This window comes from Podarcis vaucheri, assembly GCF_965113315.1.
Source record: "Podarcis vaucheri genome assembly, chromosome: 15".
Taxonomy (NCBI): Eukaryota; Metazoa; Chordata; class Lepidosauria; order Squamata; family Lacertidae; genus Podarcis; species Podarcis vaucheri.
Genome location: NC_138753.1, coordinates 26,203,554 through 26,224,316, shown reverse-complemented (window position 1 = coordinate 26,224,316; position 20,763 = coordinate 26,203,554). Strand labels below are relative to the sequence as shown.

Genomic DNA, 20,763 nt, shown 5'->3' with positions numbered 1-20,763 from the left:
CCGAGCTGATGATTCGTCAGGCCTCGGAACCCGGAAGGCGTGGGGCGAGGAAAGCCGGGGGAAGAGAGAGAGAGAGAGAGAACGCCTCGCTTCCGCTTCCGGCGGAAGCCACTTTCTCCTTCCGGCGGTTGCTAGGGAGACGGCTTGGGTCTTCGCGGGCGCGCGCGCGCACCGGCTGGGTAGGTTTGCTCGTGGCCTCCGCAAGGGAGTCTCAGCGCAAAAAAACGCAGCACCAAAAATGATTTGTACATTGTTAGCTCTCTTGTAGTTGTTGATATTTCTCTGGCATCCCCCCCTTTTTTTAAGATGCCTTCCCCTCCCAATTTTCGACTTGCAAGTAAGCCCCGTTTAAATCAGCGGGATTTACTCTTGAGTAGTCACGGCCACGAATCAGGGCCGCTCGCTCGCTTTTCTCCTGGGTAGCGGGGAAACAAGTGCGTGTTTGGCACCTGAAACAGGCACCCATCAATATCTATAGCCCAATCCTGTGTATGCTCTACTGTGAAGTCAGTGCCCGATTTAAATTGAATTCTCAGGTCGTTGGATATAGGATTGCAGCCTTATGAGAGCAATCATTTGCATATCTGCTCAGGAAAATGTTCCGTTGTGTTCTGTAATATTTATTCCTCTGGGTAAGGGAAGTCTTAGCCTTTTTATACTGCTTTTCGAAGTTTCAGTCCTGGGCATGTCTATTCAGAAGCAAGTCAGATTGAATTTGGTAGGTGTATACTGGATCGAGGCCTCATGGGCGCTATCTCAGTCACTCTTATATTTAATGAAATGGTTTTGGGTGCAGTTTTTAGCTTTGCAGATTTTACTATTGAGTTTTTATTGCTTTACATTTTGGAACTTGCCCTGCAAAGGTATAAATATATAAAATAAAACAGCCCTACAACATAGGCTAGTATAATTACCCCTTATGACAGGGGATGCAGAGAGAGAACAGGTTTGCTTAAAGCCATTTACAGAACAATCCCATGAATGTTTACTCAGATGTTGTTCTACTGTGTTTGATGGGGTTTGATTCCAAGGCATGTTCGGATAGGATTGCAGTCTTAGGAAGCGCGTAGCATAGAATATCTAAACTTGGAACTTCCCTTTTTAGCTACTTTGTCACATCATCTTTAAACAGGCGCAGCTTTGTTAATCACATTGGTTTGGAAAAGCTGCACCTGTTGCATTCATGCCTGCCAAGCAACTGTTTTAAAGTAGCTTTCCCCAAGTTAGTGTTTTCCTGATGCCTTGGATTACAAATCCCATCTGCCCCAGCCTTCCTGTAACCCCAAATCTCTGGAGAGCCCTGTGTTGGAGTAAGAGATCCTGCCACCACACAAGCCAGCAAGGCAAGTCCTGTAGGACTAGCTCATTGATTTTCCCAGTTTTTTAGAGAAGGAATGGAGGCTAGTGTTGAAAGAGGGAGTTTTAGGAACTCTCCAAGGACAGCCACAATGAATTTCTCCCTGTATAGATTTTACCGCAAGACAAAAGAGCACAGTAAGGCCCTGGAAGCACTTACTAAACTTCACAGTTCTTTTCCCACAGTCTTCTCTGACTCTCTTCTTATTTTGCTGCAGCCGCCCACTGTTGAAGAGACAATCATGGAGGCTCTTTGTAACTCTGAGGATATGCTGGCAAAAGCGAACCAACTCTGGACGATGCTTGATGACTTGGCTGAGAGCAATCCTGAAAGTTACCACCAGTTCATGCAGCAGCAACTCAAAGACGCAAAGCAACATTATGCTCCTGCAGAACCATACATGTGCCTGAAGACCTGCATCTTGGTATGTTGCAAGACACCTGCACAGCAAGAAGGAAGCTCAGACATCAAAATGTGCCTCCATTTTCACCAAACCTTTACTCAACTAGCCAGGCAGATACAATAGGCATGTGTGCACTTGATTTGCATTCTATATTTGTTCTATTGCTTCTCCTTATTTATTTCTTATTTATTTATAATAGAAAACAAGATGGATGGAAGGTAACAGGTGCAATTATCTTTTCAGTTAATCCAAAAATGCTGGACCGTATCCAGGACCAGAAATACCAGAGAATGCAAACCAGAGTTTGACCGTGTTCCTATTCTAGTTCATGCCTGCATGATGTAGTAATAAACCATCCTCCTTTATTAATCAACTGGTTTTGGATTCTTTTCCAGGAGCCTACTGAAAAATCATTGTTCGTTAACCTCTGCAGGTGGAATCAGGTTCCAGCACCCCAATCGCCATCTGACCCAGTGCCATTGAGGGCTGGCAAAATGGAGGAGATATCTGAGAAATCAGGTCAGCTTTGCTCCTTGCAGAAGGTTTAGCTTGCTGTGTAGAACAGTGCTCATTTCTATAGGTCTATTTTAGCCCCTTATATCCCAGCCCATTTTCTCTCTCCAAATGGGTGGGGTGAAGATGACAGGAATGTACATTATAAACCAATAAGCCTTAGCTGAAAGAGTAGGAAAATAACAGCCAAAAGAACAAAATTAAGTGTAATCTCACAATTTGACAACTGTGTGTTTTTTTTAAAAAAACTACAATTTTATAACCATGTATATACCGCCATTGTCTTCTACAATATAATGTATATGATAAAACAATAATTAAGACTTTTTTTCTTCTAGAGTTTTATACTGTCCTTGATATTGCATACAACCAATCTGTTATCGAGAAGGGAAAGGATGACCCAAAAATGAAAGACCAATTGATACGTCTATCACTTAAGTATATTGAGGAGCAATATAACATCATTCTGTCAAACTCCTACACTATAACAAAATTTAAACTGAAGGGGAGCCTGGCAAGGATGAGACAGAGCTTAAGGAGAGAGCAAGCACCAGTGGCTTTGTCCCAGAAGACCTTGCAGAAAGGTAAGTACCCTCCCAAGTCATTACCAGGAGTGAAACATGATGGGGTATGATGAAACTTCTCACACCACTCTTTAGGAGGCAAGTTATAACCCACATTAAGAGGCACTTGCAGAAGCGTGCTTGGTTTCAGCATGCCTCAGTATATTGTTTTATGAATTTAAGATGAACAGTAGGACCTGAAATATTTTATCAATTGTAAAAAGGAGAGATCAAATACTTATTTCACTCAGTATAATGCACATCTGTCTCTGACTTTTGTCTTCTGGGTTTCTGGGAGTTTTCCTGTTGTTATTCTGTCTCTCACAGCTACAATGAACCTACCATTAAAATTATGTACCGGTCATTTCTTTGTCAGAGGGCAAACGGGCAAATTTAGCAGGGGATCAAATACTTTCCCCCCCTCACTGTAGAACATATAACTGATACTTCTATAGCTATGTGATCCATTAAAGTATTTTTTAAATTCCCATGTCTAAAAATCACCTTGGAAAGAAGTGACACTTGACCAACTGAGAAACATCATAACAAAGGAAGATAGCAGTGACCTTACTTTGCTAATGGAGAACACGGTGCCCTCTAAAACATGCCTCATTGAAGAGATTTCCACTACAGAGCAGCCAGAGGAATTGTGCACCCCAGCCTATGAAGTCACCATCATAAAGGATATGAATGAGAAGCCTCTGAAGATTGAACTGAAAGTTGAATTGCCAGAGGTACACTGTGTCTCTGAGTGTGACCTAAGCGTTTCTGAGGTAAGTTTGTCATGAATGACACTCAACTCTGGCTGCCCTTCGGACAGCCCTATGTCCATCTGGCACGCCTCACCTGTAGCAATCACATGTATGTACTTCATTTACAAAGAAAATTCTTTTTCGATTTTAGGATGATGTATTGATTGAATGCCCTGCAAAGTATAAATTACACTTGGATCTTCCACAGTCTGTGAATGAAGAAGCAACAACAGCAGCATTTCACAGCCAGAAGAGAGTCTTACTTATCACAATGCCGGTGTCTGAAAAGAAGTGATGTTAGCAGATTTGACACGGCATGTGGGCTTGGGGGGTTGGATACTGCCCACCCAGCACTTCCAAACACTTTGCATAGGTTAATATTAAAGTCTGCTGGCTGCTTGCCTGCATTTCACACATTGGATCATTAGAGCAGGCATCCCAGCTGCCCTTTGGACAGATGCAGAGCTGAGTAATGCTAACTGGAGATAAGATATGTTTCTAAGTACAGAACTGAAATTCAACTCTAATGGAGAATGTTCCAATGCTTACTTTAAATGTTTCTCTTATCAGTCATGGAGTTTCTACTGTATTGTGCAAACTGTAACGGCTCAACAACTACATGAAAATCTTATAAAAGCACTTGTAAAGTTTACATTTTCATTGATCCCTCAATTAACAAACAATAAAAGATAACACATTCTGAGTTTGAAATGTGTCCCAACACCTACTCACAAGAACTCAGCTCAAGGGTGTAAACTTAAATACACTACAAGTTTTTCCATGGCACTATTTAAAGACCATGTGGTTGATGGGAGATACATTTTGAACACAGGACAAACAGGACTTAGCTTACCAGTTGTGGCTTTCTTGAATCTAAAAGGTTAGATTACTCTTTGTAACTGAAGCAGAAATTCCTGGCTCAAAGGCTGTCCATACTGTTTCTCAGCTACAGCAGCAGCAAATATACTAGAATTGTGGAATTGTAGAATTGGAAGGGGCCACAAGGGGTCATTTATTCCAATTCCCTGCAATGCAGGAATCTTTCACCCAGCATGGGACTCAAACCCACAACCCTGGAATTAAAAGTCTTATGCTCTACAGACTGAGCTTGTCAACCTCATACCATAGCATCAAAGAAGAAGAAAAATAGAAGCTAGCCATTCCCTACTTATAAAATAGTAAAATAAAAAACCAGTAAAATAAAAAGTCAAGTTTTGGATTATTACAATGAAACAAACACAAAAGTTTCAAGGCTTTAGTTCAGTTAGATTCTAAAAATAACTGAAGAACATTCAGAGCAGCTATGGAGTTAGTAGGCAAAAGCTATCCATACTTCAAGTGACAAATCTCTTGTGACTCCCAGCCCCTGAGTGGCACAAGTTAAGAGTCATGTTTCACTGATTCAAATAGTGAGGCAAGCTCAGCAATCCTCCTTACCAGTAGGGTCAGTTCCACACATACCATAATACCCTCAGCAAACAATGAAGCACCAGGGACAAGGAAAAGCCATCTAATAAATTTTAAACATTTAATGGAACACAACTGGCCTAACTGGCCAGACGGGAACTGAGTTAGGACGTTTTAAGTGCAACTTGCTTCTTACCAAAACAGCAAAAGATTTTATGCAAAACAGCAACTAAATTAACAAAATATTAGATAGGTCTCAGAAAAATATTTAATCTCCACAGTATAACCACCTTGAATATTCTTTTAGTGGATTTGGTAGCACAACTTTACAATACTTAATGCAATGCATATCGTACAGAATAATTTTGGGTATATTTATTAATGGTATACTTGGCTCTCCAGGTCACGTCACTTGGCTATTACATGATCCTCCTTTGTAAATTAACATTTTCTTTGGAAAGCAAACATGGGAGTGTTTTCAACTAGAGAATCCTTCCCTTTGTGGACACAATCTTAAATGCAAATGGGCACAATTTCAAAAGAAAACCATTCCAAGCAATTTAAATTTTTACACTATTTACATGGCCAAATAAATTTTGCCACTTCCCCAAGGCTGGGATTGGCAAAAGACAAAGTTGTTACAGAACTGACCCCAATTCAGAGAAATATAGTCACACCTATTTTGAAATCAATAGGACTTCCAGTCACAACTCACCTGTCCCATTGATTTCAATAGAACTTAAGCAAAACTCATTTACTCTGAATTATGGCCAGTGGTCACAAGCTACTCAGGTTATCTTTTCTGCACACTCTTTTTTTATATGAAGGAAGACAGTGACCTCACATTCATTTCATTGACAGGACAAGTCCCATTTGGATTGCACCTAGTCCCAACACACCTCAGAGCTTCCTAGGGTCAACAATGTGGAAGGGGGGAGGGAACCCTAAAGTCAGCATCCAGATGTTCAGACCGCATTGGCTTATGTTTATCAGCCCCTAATGAATTTCATCATTTCCCTGAACAATGACTCCTGCTTCAAGTGAAGCAGCATTCACTAAACTAGAGGGGGGGGGGGAAGCAGTCTCTTAAAATGAAAGATTTAATGCCAAAAAAGATGGAAAGTTCATAAAATGCACTAGAAAGAACATATATGGTCAGCATTATTTCAAAAAAAATGTCGCCATACAATGTGGGGAGTCTGATTGGAGTTCTTGAGTTAAAGTGCTCTCAAAGAATTCATGTGGCTATAAAATCTGAGTAACTGCTGAACTCTAGAAAAAAAGCTGGCATGTGGACCATTAGGGAACCCTGTTCTCTTCCATCCTTCAGGACAGCCTGCTAATCTAAAAGGACAGGAGGACAGAATGCACAAGCTCCCTGTCTTTGCTGGTAAGGGGATTTCAGCCACCAGGTAGTTCAACTTGTGTTTTTGTTTTTCTTTGCTTTTACAGTCTTGGTTCCTCTGTTTTTGGGAACACAGAATGAGTCATCAGGTTGCTGGGTGGGCCTGTGTTCCCTTGATCAGAAGCACAAGCTCCTCCACATGATTTCAATCACTTTGGGCTATTTAGGACGGGGGGAAAGTTTGCAAATTCATTTCCCTGTATAAAATACAGTATAACCGAACCAGGCTCCAGAAAGCCTATGCAAACCATTTTAATATGTACAACTGGTAATAAAAATTACCAGCAACCATATATATATATTTAGATACGATTTTTTTAAAAAATAAAGAAGGGAACATTTGTTTAAAAGTCTAAACACTAGATATATAAATAGCTTCTTTAGAATGAAGTGATGTGACCTAAGAAAGTCCTGGTGGCCTCAAGGGATTATAGCAGCATGGTGGCAGGCTTCTCAAGGAACTTCTTGAACTCGGCCAGCCACTGGGCTCCAACTGCTCCATCCACAACGCGGTGGTCACAGCTAAGCGTGACAGACATCACGCTGGTTACGTCAAATCTGGGGTGGGGGAAAAAGCACATTTCAAATGCTCAGCCTCCTCCATGAACCAATCAATAGGAATAGGGAAAAAAGTTTTTTTTAAAAAAGGAATAAAAGCAAAATGCAGTAATTGAGGATTAAGTCAGCAAGGAACAAAGCAGTAACAATGGGGCTGCCTTTGGGGACACACAACTTGTGCATAACCAGCATGACCAGCCATTTTTAGTTTTTTCTTCTATACAAATTTTGGACTTTTGGTTTGCACACAAAGGTAAACCATGATTTGAAATAAACTATGGTTTAACATGCACTTTGCACCTGAGTGTACCATGCCCTAGGAGAAACAAGCTAGGTCTAGCTCAGGCATAGGTAAACTCGAGATGTTTTGGGACTACAATTCCCATCATCCCTGACCACTGGTCCTATTAGCTAGGGATCATGGGAGTTGTAGTCCCGAAACATCTGGAGGGCCGAGTTTGCCTATGCCTGGTCTAGCTTGTTGTGAGATATGAATCCATACATAAAGGTAAAGGTAAAGGTACCCCTGCCCGAACGGGCCAGTCTTGACAGACTCTGGGGTTTGTGCGCCCATCTCACATCTATTGGCCGGGGGCCAGCGCTGTCCGGGGACACTTCCGGGTCACGTGGCCAGCGTGACAACGCTGCTCTGGCGAGCCAGAGCCGCACACGGAACGCCGTTTACCTTCCCGCTGGTAAGCGGTACCTATTTATCTACTTGCCCCCGGGGGTGCTTTCGAACTGCTAGGTGGGCAGGCGCTGGGACCGAGCAGCGGGAGCGCACCCCGCCGCGGGGATTCGAACCGCCGACCTTTCGATCGGCAAGCCCTAGGCGTTGAGGCTTTAGCCCACAGCGCCACCCGCGTCCCAATCCATACATATAAGGAGGTAATTATCATAGAAAAGAAGAAGTTCTAGGGTAAAAAAGTGGTTATAGAAATGCGAGAATTTAATAAAAAGTGTTTGGAAGTCAGAAAGAGGAGGGGGGAAGGAAGTCAATGCTCTGTTTGAGCAACACTTTATGTTATAGATTTGTGTAATGAGATGTAATTAAATATGAAAACTTAATAAAAATTATATGGGGAGGAAAAAGAGATGTGGATCCAGGCTTGTGCTTTGTCTCCTCCAAACCACAAGCAGTGAAGCTAAGAAGAAAACTTGGCTGCCACTTGTGATTTGATAGGAGAGAAATAAAACATGAGCCTGGATTCGTTGGTTTCCTCTACTCCATGGAACGACCAGGAGCATGGGAGAAGCAAAGTGCATGTTAAACCATAGTTCATTTTAAACAATGATTTAACAATGCATGTAAACCAGGCCACACAAATTCCCTTGGGTGCTACCCTATTTAAAGAGGTACTTAAAAAAAAAACTTACCCCTTTTCATTATCTGCTGGGACCAGCCTTTTCTCAGAGGCACCAACTGCTAAAATACAAGCCTGTGGTGGATTGATAATCGCAGAGAAATTCTTAATCCCATACATTCCTAAATTTGAGACTGTAAAAGTTCCTCCCTGAAAGGAAATAAATACATTAGCATTCTTTGACAAACTACTGTGTTTGGTATGCTGTCAGCTGTGGAACGTAAAAGGGTAGCTCTGAGAAACTGTTTGCTAAACAACCATCACCACTACAAAACATTTTTCTCATCTCTCAGAAAGCAAATCCAGAGCACAGTCACACCTTTGGAAATCACGCCTGCTCCATGTAGCTTACCTGAAATTCATGCGGCTGTAACTTCCCTTCGCGAGCTTTGGTTGCCAACGTTACAACATCTTTGTTAATGGAAGCCAATCCCTTTATGTGTGCGTTAAATACTATTGGGGTTATAAGCCCTGCTGGAGTACTGACTGCAACGCTTACATCGACTACATGATTCCTGGAAGACAAAAGGGGTGGGGGTCCATCTGTATGAACCTAGCAACTCAAAAGAAATTCAGACTTGAACAGAAATTGGAAGGCACTTTCACAATCCATTATTGGCTGCCTTATACCATAAGCCAACCTCCCCCACCCGGACCCCCCTTCAATTTAATTGCACAAAAAGACATCAAGCTGCTGCCTCTCTACTGCTGCATATCAGTTCCAGCATGCAGTTACGATGGGACCAACAGTTATGAAATTTACTTGCTAACTTAAGGACTGTACACTTACTGTCTAATGACTGTGTCCAACCAAGAGGAATTTGCTTCAGGCACTTTCATGCAAGCCAGAGCTGAAGCCTTAATTATGAAGTCATTGACAGAAAGCTTAGTGTTCTGCGGCATCTCCTGCAAAGACAAGAGAGACAGAATGGACATATTTGCAAAACTGTTCATCTGCCAGGGTCACCTTAGAAGGCTGAAAAAGGATGAATTCATGCAACCCGGTATTCCACATAATTACAATGACTGTGGAAAGCAGCTATTCAAGGCCAGCTGTTACACAAGGAGTCAGTGAACCTAAGTACAGTGGTACCTCGGGTTAAGAACTTAATTCGTTCCGGAGGTCCATTCTTAACCTGAAACTGTTCTTAACCTGAAGCTCCACTTTAGCTAATGGGTCCTCCCGCTGCTGCCGCGCTGCCGGAACAAAATTTCTGTTCTCACCCTGAAGCAAAGTTCTTAACCTGAAGCACTATTTCAGGGTTAGCGGAGTCTGTAACCTGAAGCGTATGTAACCCGAGGTACCACTGTATACAGAAGGCAATGCAAGCAAGAGCAGGCTGTCTGTCTAATGCTGACAGGTCAACCAGGCTGAGAAACCCAGAGCATACAACTTGAGTGGTTTCCCCTCTTCCTCCAGTTTACCAACAACACACATCATAAGCCTAAATCTCAGAATGAAATATCTTTATTCCAATTGAATAAGAAGGTTTATTTCCCCGAGCATTGTGCAAGTTTCTCTCTTCACTTCTAATAATGTAGAGAATAAAACAACACACTGAACTAGCTCTGATATAGTCATCTTTCCCTTATAGTTTACAATCTTTTGTTACATATTCTGTGATCTTGACTGGGAATGCAATGTGGGAAACCAGAAATGCATGTAAATGCGTACACTGCTGGAATATCCATGGATGGTAGGCTGTTTTGTATTATGTTAAAACTTCTACATACGGAAAACTCAAGGAAACATTACATCATTACAGAGCTGCAGTCCCCTACAACATAGGAAGCCATAATATTGTTTTAGGGACTACCTACAATGCCATCACAAATCTTCCCCCACCATAGGAAGTTACCTGGTTGAGCTCTTTTCTTAGCACCAGTATTTCTCCCATGTCTACATCAACTGAGAGATAGTAGTGAGGTATCGTTTGCTTAGACTGCATCAAACGCTGGGCAATCACCTGCAAGTACAGACAGCAGGACAAGAAATTAAGACACAACGTATTCTGCCAAGAGTTGGTGTCATATCCAAGCTTGGTGGCTTTCAGTTGGGTGGAACTGTTTAAATGCGCCACACAGAAGCTTACCCTCCCCAAATGTCAGTCAGGAGTGGCCTCTCTCTTCCTCAAAACACACCTTTCACGTGCAGCCTTTAGCCTTTATCATCGCCCACAGCCAGAAAAAAGCACACATGCTTTTGCTCCCATTAGCTCCTTATTACCTTGCCCCCATGCATCTAAAATGTGAACTTCTCAAGGTAGGAATCACCTTTTTTCTACCATTTGCTACTCTAAAGCATGGCACACATCTGTACAATACCACCCTTGACATGATGGGAACTCCAAGACTAGCATTTGGAGGCTATGTGTGCTAAAACATCTGTTAGCACCTGTTCACATGAAGCACTTAAGAGGTTAACAAGCCAAGGCTTCACATTTGAATGATGCTCAACAAGAGGCATTGACTGTTAACACACACCCTAAGGCAACAATGGTGGTGCCTTACCTTGCGAATATTGCTGATTGGAATATCCGTGAAGACGCCTGTGGGAAGAGCTGCGGCAGCTGCTGGTGCAGGTGCTGCCAGAGGAGGTGCTTCTGCTGCCCGGGGCTGTGTACAGAAAGACCTTTTTAGCTACAATGTTTTTTGTGAAGAATATTGTTGGGCTGAGAGCAGAGACGACTCATTGTTCTTTAAGCTATTCCAACTTAAAGGTAAAGGTACCCCTGCCCGTACGGGCCAGTCGTGTCCGACTCTAGGGTTGCGCGCCCATCTCACTTAAGAGGCCGGGGGCCAGCGCTGTCCGGAGACACTTCCGGGTCACGTGGCCAGCGTGACGAAGCTACTCTGGCGAACCGGCACCAGAGCAGCACACGGAAACGCCATTTACCTTCCCGCTATAAAGCGGTACCTATTTATCTACTTGCACTTAAGAGTGCTTTCGAACTGCTAGGTGGGCAGGAGCTGGGACTGAAAGACGGGAGCTCACCCCGCCGCGGGGATTCGAATTGCCAACCATGCGATCAGCAAGCCCTAGGCGCTGAGGTTTTACCCACAGCGCCACCCGCGTCCCCCCAACTTAGAGGAGCTTTAAAGTGTTGCCATCACACATATAAAAGAGAACAGCTTCGAGACCCATGCTTCCTTCCCACTACCTTATTTTCTCCAGCCTACAGAACACAGCTTCTAATTCCTATGCTTGTGCCATCAACCTAATTTACAGTCCATTTCTGTTTATGAAAGCAAAATTTCCATCAGAAGGGGCTCAGTGTGCTTGGTGGGAAAGGTCAAAAAAGGAGTGTTAAAGGCATTGGGGAAGTGGTGAGGAAGTTGTACGCAGGTGTATCCATGCATACTGTACCAACAATGCACAACCTACAATAGCGATCAGAAATATTTGAAGAATTTATCAGTACATAATTCCATGTAGCTACATTTAGAAAGTCAGATGAAATACTACATTAGCATCACATTTCTCAAGAAGTATCTCTAAGAGAATGCCAAATTGGCACAGGAGGTACAAACAGTTCTGGACTTTAAAAACAAAAAGCACCTGGGCATAGAACCATTTGACCAGTTGGCATACTGAGGGACAGACCCCTGGAACGTGCTGCAAGCCATTTTCTCACATCCCAGGGCTGAAACATCAGCACTCAGGTCAGGTTCTGAGGGAAAGCCCCATTTAAAATAATACATTGGAGGTAGTCTTCAGTAAAGGTTTAGCCTTGTCAGATATATAACTTTGATGCAACCAAGGCAGAAACATCAAGATGCTGCATTTCTGTGCGCTACTCACCGGGGCAACCTTTGATGGCACAAACGACTCAATGTCTTTCTTTGTTATCCGTCCATCTGGTCCCGTGCCTGGAGTGGACACACAAAAGGGAAAGTGTTTCATGGAAGAGCTAACCAAATGAACTGGGGATGTGGAGTGACAAAAGTATCCTGGGGATGGCCACTCACCTTTCACTTGTGAAAGGTCAATTCCTTTCTCTGCTGCCAGTTTCTTTGCCAGAGGGCTGACTATTACCCTCCCTTTTTGTCCAGGAACCTTAGCTGAAGGAGGGGCCGCTGGCTGGGATGGAAAAGAAGGAGTAGGTGTTGCTGCCGCTGCCTTAACAGAAAAGAGAAGGCCAAATGTTTAGTTAGTTACCAACACATGGAGGCTCAAGAGAATTCCCCAATGTTCCAACCTGTGCTTGACTAGATGGACGGGTGTTTGGCATGGGGCACAGTGCCAGCCGCTCAAGTCCAGTACACAGTACCACAGTGGAATTGCGCTAATACATGCATGACCCAAGAACGCAGGGTCCTAATGGGAGCTGGACATCTAACTTAGAAGAGGCGTGAGAGAGAGAGAGAGAAGTGTACTGAATGGGGGGGAAATCACATACGTTGGGAAGTGGGCAAAACAGCCTCAGTGACTCAGGAAAAGCTCCCCAATCCTCTGAAGAACAAAATTTAGCAAGCAGATAGGAAAGGTTTCTTTCTAAGCTGTCTTGTAGCCCCTTTCCTTGCAAATATATGAAAACAGGCAGCACACAGTTGATCAGGTTGTAGAAGCAACAAAATCTTCCTGCACAGGAGAAGCAAAAGTCCAAAAATCTTGGATCCAGCTGATTACATGGGGCTACCCAACAGATACATTTCCCCATCAGAGGTATCATATATGCAGGTTGAACTTACAGGACTTGGGGGTGGGGGCAGCACTGGAGGCTTGATATCTGCTACTCCAGCATCCTTGTAGTCTGCAAACGCTGGAATGTCAGACTCTTTCTCCACAATGATGCAGAGGGGAGTTCCTAAGGGCACATCTCTCGTGCCTTCGGACACCAAGATTTTTGCCAAGTAACCTTCTTCCTGTACTTCAAAGCCTTAAGCGGAGAGAAATTGTTTAAGGAAACAATCACTACGGAGACCAATACTGAAGGAAACTTCACAATCCCACTATGGAGAGAGAGATTCCAGCAAATAAGTTAATTGTGTATTATTTACAAAATAAAATATTTAAATTAGCAAATCCGGAAGATGAAATCCAGAGTTCTTCTAATTGAGGAGAAATCTTCATGTAATAAGATAACAAGCCTGGAGCACCTGATGCTGTAGTGAGATAGGGTAATGTTCAGTATAAGCTCAGTATCAGCCAATGCTGTGAGGAGAGAAGGGAATCTTGTCTGCATTACATATTCTTTATGAAATGCAAATAGTAAAGAATCTTCCAAACTAATGGAGGGGAACCTGCAGCCCTCCAAACGTTAATGGACCAGAACACCCACTACCCCTGGCCAGGCTGGCTGCCTGAGACTGATGGGAGCTGGGATCCAGCCACTTTGGAAGAGCCACAAGTTCCCCAACCTTGCTCCAAAGCTTTATTTGTTTAGGATTTAAAAGCTTCTCACCTATCGTAGCTTTGTCTGTCTCAATTTCTGCCAACAAGTCTCCTTCACTTAGCTTTTCACCAACCTTCTTTTCCCATCTCTGAACTGTGCCCATTGTCATTGTGGGTGAGAGGGCAGGGAGAAGAACCTAGGGAAGTAGAGAGTACAAAAGCTTGTATGAACAGATCTCTTAAAACCAAGCAGCAACCATCCTCAATCCAAAAGGCAAGGCCAAACAGTATGGTTACAGTCCTCAGTCTTCGTGACACAATGCTTGATTGAAAGGAGGGAAACAGGGCATAACTGCTCCATGGACAGTGAACTGAGTGGTCATTCCTCCTCCTCCTACAGCATTGTAGAGGATAAGGTAGAGCAGTGTTTCCCAACCACTGTTCCGCGGCACACTAGTGTGCCGCGAGATGTTGCCTGGTGTGCCGTGGGAAAAATTAAAAAGATTTTTTTTTTGTAAAAGTCAAATTAGGTCCTAATCTATCCCTCGAGCGCCCCTTGTCCGTTATTGTGACGCATGAAGCGTGTTCCCGCCCACTCCCCGCCCTCCCTTGCTTCTCTCTCTCTCTCTCTGTGGCGCTCTCCGCCGCTTCCTGCTGGGCATGCGCAGCTCGCCTTGCGCTTCCGTTCCGGCCCCTCCTTCCCCCGACTACCCCGCCGCTCCGTTCCTTTCTCTTTCTCGCGTGTCAGAGAGCGGCGGCGCGAGCGCGGCGGTTCCCTCAGGGCTGACGGAGGGCTCGAGGAGGAGGAGGCAGGACGTGGAGGCGGAGAAAGCGGCGGCGGCCACCCCCCACCTCCGGCTCCAGACCCGTGTAGAAAGCTGAGGGGGAGGGACAGATAGAGGTGGGCGGCGGTGGCGACCACGACCAACCGCCACAGTAGTTGTAGTGGCGGCGACGGCGAGCAGGGACTCCCGCTCTCTCTCCGTCGTGTCTCTCTCTCTCTCTCTCCCGGGCCCGTCCGTTGAGTCTCCCGCGCGCCTCGGCTACAAGATGAGCATCGAGATCCCGCCGGATCTGACTGAGTTGCTGCAGGGCTACACGGTGGAGGTGCTGCGGCATCGGCCGCCGGACCTGCTGGCCTTCGCCGCCGAGTACTTCGCCAAGCCGCGCTCTCCTTCCTGCCTCGCTTAGCTGCCTCCTCCCCCCCACCCCCAAAGCTTGGAGGTTCCCCGGCGCCGACCCGCAGGTTTGACCCCCTTCTCACACCTGTTCGCGCTCCTTGCATGGAATGGGGCGGATGGGGAGGAACGGGGCTCGCCGCTGCCTCCGCTCGCCCTCCCCCCCTCCGCCGGCGGTCCCGGGATTCTTGGCTTTTTGGCGGTTGGCACAGAAGGAAGGCAAGGGGGAGGGGGAAAAATTGAAACTTACACTTTCGTGCGTCCCTCCCGGCGTGACGCTGCGCGCTGACGTCACGGGGCTGTAATGGTGGTGTGCCGCGAGATTTTTTTCATGAAACAAGTGTGCCTTTGCCCAAAAAAGGTTGGGAAACACTGAGGTAGAGGGACATTCTCTGGCACCCAAAGAAACTTCCTCACTCTCTAGCAGTGGGCATGTTAGTTAGCACAACGTGTGTGTGTGTGCGTGTTCTCTTGGCAGGGAGCAAAGTCAACCAGCTAATACCACTAACTGAGTCAATGTGGTGTAGTAGTTAGTGTTGCACTAGGACCTAGGAGATGAGGGTTCAAATCCTTGCTCGGCCATGAAACTCATTGGGTGACCTTGGGCAAGTCACAGTGTCTCAGGGTTGCTGCGAGGATGAAATGAGTGGGGCTGTGGGAGGAGTATGCCAGTTTGAGCTCCATGGAGGAAAGGTAGGATATAATTGTGATAAATAAAAATAAATAAGTAAATAGTTGCTTCACACACAGACATGTGCCAATCTGCCAAGGGCAGAAACTTTTCACCCTCCATTTCCACAGTCCTTTAAAGGCAGTTCTGCTTCTCCTGCTGTAGCAAATGCAAGCTCACAGCTTGCATTGTTTTTGCAGCATGGGAACAGGGATAAAGTTTGAAGACAAAAGAAGAATAAATGATAAAGGACACATAGAGAGAGAGAGATACAGTAAGAGAAATAGTAAATAGGGCCTGTACCGTACCTGCATGTGAGGAGGATAGGAGCTGCCTGGAGCTTGAGCAGAGGGCTGAGCTGCTGGCGTGGGGGGAGCTGCTGCTGCTGGAGGAGGAGGAGGAGGAGGCACTGAGGCTGGTGGAGCAGTTGCTGAAGAATCCAAAGTGTAACTCTTAAAGGCATCAATAAGCTCAGGCCTAGGAGAAGGCAGGAAGGAGCCTTGAGCAAGTGCAAAGATACGATATGTCCACAAACTTGACATGAGCCAACAGTGTGACGCGGCAGCTAAAAAAGCCAATGCAATTCTGGGCTGCATCAATAGGAGTATAGCATCTAGATCAAGGGAAGTAATAGTGCCACTGTATTCTGCTCTGGTCAGACCTCACCTGGAGTACTGTGTCCAGTTCTGGGCACCACAGTTCAAGAAGGACACTGACAAACTGGAACGTGTCCAGAGGAGGGCAACCAAAATGGTCAAAGGCCTGGAAACGATGCCTTATGAGGAACGGCTAAGGGAGCTGGGCATGTTTAGCCTGGAGAAGAGGAGGTTAAGGGGTGATATGATAGCCATGTTCAAATATATAAAAGGATGTCATATAGAGGAGGGAGAAAGGTTGTTTTCTGCTGCTCCAGAGAAGCGGACACGGAGCAATGGATCCAAACTACAAGAAAGAAGATTCCACCTAAACATTAGGAAGAACTTCCTGACAGTAAGAGCTGTTCGACAGTGGAATTTGCTGCCAAGGAGTGTGGTGGAGTCTCCTTCTTTGGGGGTCTTTAAGCAGAGGCTTGACAACCATATGTCAGGAGTGCTCTGATGGTGTTTCCTGCTTGGCAGGGGGTTGGACTCGATGGCCCTTGTGGTCTATTCCAACTCTATGATTCTATGATATACCTAAAAATATAACTCAGCCACCCAGAAGGCCTCACAGCTCTGCTGGATAACACCTGCATGTCCCAACAACACACTGAAGCATGCAGCAGTACAGAATACAGAAGAGATGTGGCCCTGCCCAGAAGGTTTCTAGACCAAGCAAAGTGGACAGGAGAACGAGCAGAGGTCTGGGCTTGAAAGGGAGAAGCAGAGCTTAATTTAAGCCAGGACTCAGCCCCAGAACCTGCCCCAATATAACAGAACATAGAACATAAGGGTGCCTCTGCTCACATTTGGAGGTGTCTTTCAGACCACTGAATGGCAAGCAGGCTCCATACATCTTAGGAATTTGGGCAAGGGCCTTCCAATTAGATTTGAACCCCTCTCATATTAAGAGATTTTATCACTAAGGAGGCCAAGGCCAAGAAGAGGGCTAGCCAATACAACACAAGGGGGTCCTAGAAAAGATTTTGCTGCCGAAGAGGGTTTGAAGAGAGTTTTAATCTGAATGGAGAGGAGGATGGTGTGACAAAGAGATACTTTGGAAAGCTGTCCTAGAAGGAGTAGTTTGGCAAAGGTAGGGCAGAGATTGTGGGGTGGGGGAGAAGTGAAGGACACTAAAACAGACATTATCAAAACGGGAATTCTACAAAGATGGTCCTAGCTCTACTCACTTGTCCACAGTGATGCAGATTATGGCTCCAATGGGAACATCCCGCGTTCCTTCTGGCACCAGGATCTTGGCCAAGTAACATTCTTCCAGGCTCTCAAATCCCACAGTAGCTTTGTCTGTCTCTACCTTCACAAACATAGCAAAGTTGTTACAGTAAAGAAACATCCTATTTTCTTGACCTACACCTCATCAACCTCATATTAGCAACGTACACCATCAGAAGAAAAGAAAAGAAAAAGATGCCAGTGAAATCGACATCCTCCTCCCTCTTAAGCACAGGTAGTCAGGAGAAAGTATTAGGCGATGAAGGAGACTGACATCCCTCCAAGATGTTCCTAGGAACTCAATTCCAACAGCTTGCTCAGACACTACTTAATAAAAATGACATTTCAAGGTACCTCTGCTATCAGATCCCCCTCATTGATCTTGTCCCCTTCTTTCTTCTCCCATCGTGCAATAGTCCCCATCTGCATCGTAGGAGAGAGAGCTGGCAAAGGCACCTACAAAGAAACAGGTTGTTAAGGTGATCAATTTTCCACCTTGGAATTTCAGCGTCAACAGGTATTGACAAGCACCCACCAGCATGTCCCCTTCACAAGGAGCCTTAATTTGTGCAGAAGAAAATAGGGCTCCAGGCATAGGAGCAATATCCTATTCATCATTATAAGACCCTAGGGCCAATCAATAAAATACATTTACATACAAAAAAGACACCCGTGGGTAGAGAACAATCAATCAAAATACAAAAACAGTCAATGAAACGTTAAAAAACAGCACAAATCAATATTAAAAAACCCACTTCATCCGTCTAAATTTCCATGCAGGCCAGTTGTCTTCATTTCTCATAGGACTACAGAATGCCACTATTAATAGGTCTTGGGTGGAGATGTAATTCATACAGGAAACGGACAGAAGTCCCAGGGTACCTCATAGTAAAGAAAATCCCCAAGTTCTGGATTGTAAGCCCCTATATTGACCTTATAAATAAACCCACACAAGTGATTAGCCTGACAAAAAACAAAAACAAAACCCTAGCCTGCATTTTCATGCTAGACAAAGAGGCTGAAAAGCAGAATGTAAGAATGCAAGAGCCTTGCTGAATGCGATCAAAAGCCTGTCTACTCCAACACTAAGTTTTTCGAGCACACATCTATCTGCACTGGGGAAACTTACATACAGAGATTTCCATGCACTTTGGAACTCCCATCATACAGGGTCCCATAATAAGTAAGAGATCTATGTACATAGGCTGCCCTGTAGCAGATGTTCAGGCTCAATGAATGAACATCAACAATCAATTATGGGTCCTCAGTATGCCCATCATTGGGAAAGGCCACTTCAATAAACTGAGTCCATCTTTAAGAAAGGGGTTACTCTAATCAAGTCTTACTTTTTATATCTAAGGTGAGAAGCAGAGGCCAGGAGACCACATATCTGAAGAACCACTACACACATACACACAACACTTATGGGGTTGCTAACAGCAGAAAAGCAGTGTGTGTGTGTGAATGGGAGGAAGACCCATGAGCAGGATAGAATAACATACAAATACCACCAATAAATACAGAGAAGACTGGGGGTGGGGGGACCCTAAACACCTCTAATGAGGAGAAGCCATCCATATCCAAACTGGGAACACTGAACTAGACTCAACCCTTCCTTCCTTCCTTCCAGTATAGCATTAGGAAGTCCCGGGGAAGGGGAAGAAAGAATCTGAAAACATAGAAAGCTGCCTTATCCCAAGCAACAGCCTCAGTCCATCCACCTCAGGATCGGCTGCAACAACTGGCAACAGCTCCAAAGGGTTTCAAATAAAAGATCTTCCCCAGTCCTTCCTGGTGATGCAGACAAGGACCTTTTGCATAGAAAAGCATGTGCTTTGTCACTGAAAGATGACCTTTCATAAATAAAAAAAATTAAACGCAGATTCCAGCCTTCATCATTATGAATAACAAAAGCACTGGAAGCTGCCTCAAGATATGAATCTATCGTGCTCAGTACTGTGACGGGCAATGACTCTCCAACCTGTCAGGGCAGGTGTATTTCTCACCCTACCAAAAGATGCTAGAAGATCTGGTACCTGGGACCTTTTGCATGCAAAGCCCATCCACGTTCTACCAGCTGAACTCTGCTCCTTCCCCTAAAAATTCCAGTCCCCCGTGGCTCTAAATGAAGGCATGATTCAAATAGCAGCAAAAGAAACTGCCCTACCGCCGTACCCAGACCATTGGGGTCCACCTAGCTCTAGACTTGTGTACACCAGGTTTCTTCAACGCTGGGGCCCCCCAAGTGCGACTCCCACCATCCCGGACTACGGGATTTGCAGGAAGGAAGAAGAACCGAGGGCTGCTGAGCTCAAGCCCCGCTTGCACAGGCTTCCCGTTAGGGCACCGGACTGAGACCCAGATGCTGGGCTGAGAAAGGGGGGGGGCTGTCCGGCCTCATCCAGCAGCCAGGCGCTTCTTACCTTCGCATGACCTTCGTTTCTGCCTGCGAAGCAGGTCTTCTGCCGCCGCCGAGCCCGCAGCCTTCCCAACCGGGAGAAGGAACCCACCGACCCCCATACCAACCGTGAGAGGGATCTCCCAGTCCCTATGAGTGGAAGATTCCCCCCCCCCCGCCGCCGCCCGATCCTCCCACCCCGGGGCCACCGCAGGGGAGGCCCCCCTGCACAAATGCGGGCCCCACTCACCTTCTGGTGGGCCGGGTAGCTGCACCAGTGCCGGACGGGGCCGGGCTGGAGCCGGGCCTTCCCTTCCTGGAGGAACAGCGGCGCCTCTCCCCCCCGGCGGGGCCCCCATGAGGCGAGGCCGCCGCCGCCGCTACCACCGGCGACGGCCCCCCAGGAGGCGCGGCCCCGCCAAGGGGCCCCCTCCAAGCTCGCCCCCGGCGCCGACAGGAGCCGAACCCTCCGCGGGGCCGCGCATTGCTGGGCCACGCGCCTCGCCAGCACGCGCCACATCCCGCCTCGCCTCCCCTTCTCCCTCCCTCAAGAGGAAAAAAAGGAGGAGGCCCCGTCAGGCAGCGGCGGCCGAGAGAGGAGCGAGTGACCTCCCTCAGACTCCTCGGAGCGGGCAGCGCCGTAAGGCACGGGAGGGAGGAGGAGGGCGCGCGACACTGTCGCAAAAGGAACCGGGAGGCGGGCGGGTGAGGAAAGGAACCGTCAAGCGCGTCAAGTATGGGCGGGGCTGCCTTCCAGCCGTGGCCTGAGGTTACCTTTCGGCGGCGCGAGAGGCTGCGCGCGCAGCCAGCCCCGAGCCACTGGCGAATGAATGAACGAACGAGTGGGTGAAATTCTCACACCGAGGTTTGCTGCCCCGAGGAATCCCTGTAACCTTTTACCTACACACAAGTACGATGGCGCTGAAAGCTCTTCTGTCTTTCTGTGAACTGTGCTCCTTTACTTGGCAAGAGACAGTCCTGGCAAAAGA

General features: G+C 46.1%; 2 protein-coding genes across 4 annotated transcripts; one reads left to right on the top strand and one right to left on the bottom strand.

The window, feature by feature from the left end:
* Positions 1 to 8: 8 nt before the first annotated feature.
* On the top strand, positions 9 to 4,291 carry PIH1D2 (PIH1 domain containing 2; the record flags this gene model as incomplete). Of its 3 annotated transcripts, none has more annotated exons than XM_082201059.1 (6): positions 9 to 179; positions 1,575 to 1,781; positions 2,156 to 2,279; positions 2,612 to 2,857; positions 3,350 to 3,609; positions 3,740 to 4,291. In XM_082201059.1, 6 exons carry the CDS (start codon positions 9 to 11, stop codon positions 3,881 to 3,883), a joined length of 1,152 nt encoding a protein of 383 aa, XP_082057185.1. In that variant the 3' UTR covers positions 3,884 to 4,291. The 3 variants fall into 3 exon arrangements, with proteins under 3 accessions (XP_082057185.1, XP_082057186.1, XP_082057187.1); XM_082201060.1 differs by lacking the exon at positions 9 to 179 and adding an exon at positions 198 to 632 and having other exon boundaries at positions 1,543 to 1,781; XM_082201061.1 differs by lacking the exon at positions 9 to 179 and adding an exon at positions 657 to 718.
* Positions 4,292 to 5,102: 811 nt separating this feature from the next.
* Positions 5,103 to 20,395, bottom strand: DLAT (dihydrolipoamide S-acetyltransferase). Its single transcript, XM_082200990.1, has 14 exons — positions 20,025 to 20,395; positions 17,731 to 17,832; positions 17,334 to 17,458; positions 15,814 to 15,982; positions 13,728 to 13,854; positions 13,015 to 13,202; positions 12,292 to 12,442; positions 12,125 to 12,192; positions 10,834 to 10,938; positions 10,182 to 10,289; positions 9,113 to 9,228; positions 8,675 to 8,837; positions 8,336 to 8,472; positions 5,103 to 6,958 (listed from the first exon to the last, which is right to left on the bottom strand). The coding sequence occupies exons 1-14, from the start codon at positions 20,292 to 20,294 to the stop codon at positions 6,829 to 6,831; spliced, it is 1,959 nt and encodes a 652-aa protein (XP_082057116.1). The 5' UTR covers positions 20,295 to 20,395; the 3' UTR covers positions 5,103 to 6,828.
* Between the last annotated feature and the right edge of the window lie 368 nt (positions 20,396 to 20,763).